We start from the raw sequence: 5663 nt of genomic DNA, 5'->3' as shown, positions 1-5663 counted from the left end.
AGATTATAACCCTCCTGTTGTTGTGTCTCCACTACAGTGTCTTCAGATAATAACCCTCCTGTTGTCGTGTCTCCACTACAGTGTCTTCAGATAATAACCCTCCTGTTGTCGTGTCTCCACTACAGTGTCTTCAGATAATAACCCTCCTGTTGTTGTGTCTCCACTACAGTGTCTTCAGATAATAACCCTCCTGTTGTCGTGTCTCCACTACAGTGTCTTCAGATAATAACCTCCTGTTGTCGTGTCTCCACTACAGTGTCTTCAGATAATAACCCTCCTGTTGTCGTGTCTCCACTACAGTGTCTTCAGATAATAACCCTCCTGTTGTCGTGTCTCCACTACAGTGTCTTCAGATAATAACCCTCCTGTTGTTGTGTCTCCACTACAGTGTCTTCAGATAATAACCCTCCTGTTGTCGTGTCTCCACTACAGTGTCTTCAGATAATAACCCTCCTGTTGTCGTGTCTCCACTACAGTGTCTTCAGATAATAACCTCCTGTTGTCGTGTCTCCACTACAGTGTCTTCAGATAATAACCCTCCTGTTGTTGTGTCTCCACTACAGTGTCTTCAGATAATAACCCTCCTGTTGTTGTGTCTCCACTACAGTGTCTTCAGATATTAACCCTCCTGTTGTTGTGTCTCCACTACAGTGTCTTCAGATAATAACCCTCCTGTTGTCGTGTCTCCACTACAGTGTCTTCAGATATTAACCCTCCTGTTGTCGTGTCTCCACTACAGTGTCTTCAGATAATAACCTTCCTGTTGTTGTGTCTCCACTACAGTGTCTTCAGATAATAACCCTCCTGTTGTCGTGTCTCCACTACAGTGTCTTCAGATAATAACCCTCCTGTTGTCGTGTCTCCACTACAGTGTCTTCAGATATTAACCCTCCTGTTGTCGTGTCTCCACTACAGTGTCTTCAGATATTAACCCTCCTGTTGTCGTGTCTCCACTACAGTGTCTTCAGATAATAACCCTCCTGTTGTCATGTCTCCACTACAGTGTCTTCAGATTTCACTGCAGATGAGAGGTTGGAGATTGAAAGCATGAAGATGCATAAGAGAGACCTGCTAGAGGACATCCAGGTAAACACACACACACACACACACACACACACACACACACACACACGGAGGTCTATGGTCTATGAATCACCCTTGTCTGAACATCCTTTTCCAGAAGCTAAAGATGGAGATTGACAAAGTCATGGCTGAAGTTCAAGACTTTGAGTCTACAGAGGAGAAGTGAGTGGCCTTTAATCTTTTATCCTTCCTTAACCATTATCACTGTTCTTCTTTTTTAACCATTAGGCTTGTTCATTCCCTATTCATTCCCTATTCACCCCCTATTCATAGCCTGCTCAACCCTATTCATTCCCTATTCACCCCCTATTCATAGCCTGCTCAACCCCTTTTCATTCCCTATTCACCCCCTATTCATTCCCTATTCACTCCATATTCATAGCCTGCTCAACCCCTATTCATTCCCTATTCATTCCCTATTCACCCCCTATTCACCCCCTATTCACCCCCTATTCATAGCCTGCTCAACCCCTATTCATAGCCTGCTCAACCCCTTTTCATTCCCTATTCATTCCCTATTCACCCCCTATTCATAGCCTGCTCAACCCCTTTTCATTCCCTATTCACCCCCTATTCACCCCCTATTCATAGCCTGCTCACCCCCAATTCATAGCCTGCTCACCCCCTATTCATTCCCTATTCACCCCTATTCATAGCCTGCTCACCCCCTATTCATTCCCTATTCACCCCCTATTCATAGCCTGCTCACCCCTATTCATTCCCTATTCACCCCCTATTCATAGCCTGCTCAACCCCTATTAATTCCCTATTCATTCCCTATTCACCCCCTATTCACCCCCTATTCATAGCCTGCTCACCCCCTATTCATTCCCTATTCACCCCCTATTCATAGCCTGCTCACCCCCTATTCATTCCCTATTCACCCCCTATTCATAGCCTGCTCAACCCCTATTCATTCCCTATTCATTCCCTATTCACCCCCTGTTCATAGCCTGCTCAACCCCTTTTCATTCCCTATTCACCCCCTATTCATTCCCTATTCACCCCCTATTCATTCCCTATTCACCCCCTATTCATTCCCCATTCACCCCCTATTCATAGCCTGCTCACCCCCTATTCATAGCCTACTCACCCCCTATTCACCCCCTATTCACCCCCTATTCATTCTTTATTCACCCCCTATTCATGCCCTATTCATAGCCTGCTCACCCCCTATTCATAGCCTACTCACCCCCTATTCACCCCCTATTCACCCCCTATTCATTCCCTATTCACCCCCTATTCATAGCCTGCTCACCCCCTATTCATTCCCTATTCACCCCCTATTCATTCTTTATTCACCCCCTATTCATGCCCTATTCATAGCCTGCTCAACCCCTATTAATTCCCTATTCACCCCCTATTCATAGCCTGCTCACCCCCTATTCATTCCCTATTCACCCCCTATTCATAGCCTGCTCAACCCCTATTAATTCCCTATTCACCCCCTATTCATAGCCTGCTCACCCCCAATTCATGCCCTATTCACCCCCTTTTCATTCCCTATTCACCCCCTATTCATAGCCTGCTCAACCCTTTTCATTCCCTATTCACCCCCTATTCATTCCCTATTCACCCCCTATTCATAGCCTGCTCACCCCCTAATCATTCCCTATTCACCCCCTTTTCATAGCCTGCTCACCCCCTATTCATTCCCTATTCACCCCCAATTCATTCCCTAATCAGTCCCTGTTCATTCCTTATCCATCATGTCCTTATCCAACATGTGTTATCCTTTATTAACTATGTGGTCATCTTTTATGAATGTCTTATTCTTTGCTGATGAATCACTTCTCCACTAGTTGAACATGTCTTATTATTTCCTGTCCTGTAGCTAACAACCCATACAATGAATTACACCGACCTACTTCACTGCATCGTGTTTGTTCACAAGGTCATTTGTTAAGAAGTTATTCTGTTATTGTTTTCTCTCTATGCAGCAAAGTCCTTGAGAAAGGAAAGCAGTTCTCAAGCGGGAAGAAGAAATTCAACATGGACCCGAAAAAGGTGAGTGAACAAACGGTCTGTCATCGTGAGAGAGAGGGGGAGGAGAGTAGCGAGAGCAAACCGCATCCTGTCCCCTCTGAGTGGGGGAGGAAATGTTGGGGGGGGGTTAGGAGCATGTGAGACCACCTACAAGTAAGTACACACGTACACAGACACACTGAAGCCATGATGACATCATACTTGACCTATGAACCACAGCTCTGTATAGGTAGGTTGTGGCTGGAACAAATGATGACATTTTTCCTCAATTCTTACAACGTTAAGTCTGAGAGAGTGGTACAGTCCACTCATATCACCTTTGAATGTTTGGACACAGGAAAGTGGCTTGTGTGTGTGTGTGTGTGTGTGTGTGTGTGTGTGTGTGTGTGTGTGTGTGTGTGTGTGTGTGTGTGTGTGTGTGTGTGTGAGTGTGTGAGTGTGTGAGTGTGTGTGTGTGTGTGTGTGTGTGTGTGTGTGTGTGTGTGTGTGTGTGTGTGCCTGAGCCACCTTCTCAGGTCAAACAGAGGCTCCACTATGGGCTTCCTTTCTGACAGGAAGATGCATCTCTCATAACAGCAGCAATGCCTTGTGCGTGTCTCATCAAGACAATGCACTGTGGTTAAAGTTCAACCACAGCATCATAGTTCATAGCTATGACAACCATCTCACAACATGCATCTGTTGTCACCCGTTACCTTCTATTCTCCTGGACTAGATACAGAGTTAGGTAAAGAATACCAGCTATCTGGGTCAGGGAAAGACATTGGTGGAATGTCAGGTGATGTCTGAAGTAAAATTGTGTGTTACTGCTGGTCTGGTGCAAAACCCTGTACTTACCACTAGCTCCCTCAAGGCTAGGGTTGGTGACCACTGCTCTCGTGGCTAATGCTATTTACATCCAGTAGCTCCCTCAAGACTCGGGTTGGTGACCACTGCTCTAGTGGCTAATGCTATTTACATCCAGTAGCTCTCCAAGAATAGGGTTGGTGACCTCTGCTCTAGTGTCTAATGCTATTTACATCCAGTAGCTCTCCAAGACTCGGGTTGGTGACCTCTGCTCTAGTGGCTAATGCTATTTACATCCAGTAGCTCTCCAAGACTAGGGTTGGTGACCACTGCTCTAGTGGCTAATGCTATTTACATCCAGTAGCTCTCCAAGACTAGGGTTGGTGACCACTGCTCTAGTGGCTAATGCTATTTACATCCAGTAGCTCTCCAAGACTAGGGTTGGTGACCACTGCTCTAGTGGCTAATGCTATTTACATCCAGTAGCTCTCCAAGACTCGGGTTGGTGACCTCTGCTCTAGTGGCTAATGCTATTTACATCCAGTAGCTCTCCAAGACTAGGGTTGGTGACCACTGCTCTCGTGGCTAATGCTATTTACATCCAGTAGCTCCCTCAAGACTCGGGTTGGTGACCACTGCTCTAGTGGCTAATGCTATTTACATCCAGTAGCTCTCCAAGACTAGGGTTGGTGACCACTGCTCTAGTGGCTAATGCTATTTACATCCAGTAGCTCTCCAAGAATAGGGTTGGTGACCACTGCTCTAGTGGCTAATGCTATTTACATCCAGTAGCTCTCCAAGACTAGGGTTGGTGACCTCTGCTCTAGTGGCTAATGCTATTTACATCCAGTAGCTCTCCAAGACTCGGGTTGGTGACCACTGCTCTAGTTGCTAATGCTATTTACATCCAGTAGCTCTCCAAGACTCTGGTTGGTGACCTCTGCTCTAGTGGCTAATGCTATTTACATCCAGTAGCTCTCCAAGACTAGGGTTTGTGACCACTGCTCTAGTGACTAAAGCTATTTACAACCAGTAGATCACCAGGACTAGGGTTGGGGACCACTGCTCTAGTGGCTAAAGCTATTTACAACCAGTAGATCACCAGGACTAGGGTTGGTGACCACTGCTCTAGTGGCTAATGCTATTTACATCCAGTAGCTCTCCAAGACTAGGGTTTGTGACCACTGCTCTAGTGACTAAAGCTATTTACAACCAGTAGATCACCAGGACTAGGGTTGGGGACCACTGCTCTAGTGGCTAAAGCTATTTACAACCAGTAGATCACCAGGACTAGGGTTGGGGACCACTGCTCTAGTGGCTAAAGCTATTTACAACCAGTAGATCACCAGGACTAGGGTTGGGGACCACTGCTCTAGTGGCTAATGCTATTTACATCCAGTAGCTCTCCAAGACTAGGGTTGGGGACCACTGCTCTAGTGACTAAAGCTATTTTACAACCAGTAGATCACCAGGACTAGGGTTGGGGACCACTGCTCTAGTGGCTAAAGCTATTTACAACCAGTAGATCACCAGGACTAGGGTTGGGGACCACTGCTCTAGTGGCTAAAGCTATTTACAACAGTTGACTATTGACACAGAATGTAACTTTTCTCCTCAGTTACAGTGCTGATGAGAAAGAGGAAGAGATATTGAGTTTTAAGGAATAGTGCATTTTTTATAAACGGTGCCCTAATTCCGTCTCAAGCTTTTAGGAAGTCTAGTCAACCAGATGGAATCTGTGAGCTCATTCTGAAACAAGACAAACAACAGCATTTAACAACCAATCACGGATCGGAAGGCCGGTGTGT

The 5663-nt window shown here is 46.0% G+C and overlaps 1 protein-coding gene across 1 annotated transcript in view; it reads left to right on the top strand.

Annotated features, from left to right (window-relative positions):
* The first annotated feature begins 977 nt into the window (after positions 1–977).
* Positions 978–5663, top strand: part of LOC135535105 (cytohesin-4-like) — a 24582-nt gene continuing 19896 nt past the window's right edge. The window contains exons 1-3 of the mRNA XM_064961826.1: positions 978–1086; positions 1181–1245; positions 3024–3090. Of these exons, the coding sequence (XP_064817898.1) occupies positions 1048–1086; positions 1181–1245; positions 3024–3090 (171 nt within the window). The 5' untranslated portion in view covers positions 978–1047. The remainder of the gene's footprint in view (positions 1087–1180; positions 1246–3023; positions 3091–5663) is intronic.

Source organism: Oncorhynchus masou, unplaced genomic scaffold (genome assembly GCF_036934945.1).
Source record: "Oncorhynchus masou masou isolate Uvic2021 unplaced genomic scaffold, UVic_Omas_1.1 unplaced_scaffold_4446, whole genome shotgun sequence".
Lineage (NCBI taxonomy): Eukaryota > Metazoa > Chordata > Actinopteri > Salmoniformes > Salmonidae > Oncorhynchus > Oncorhynchus masou.
This window is presented reverse-complemented; position numbering and strand designations above follow the sequence as displayed.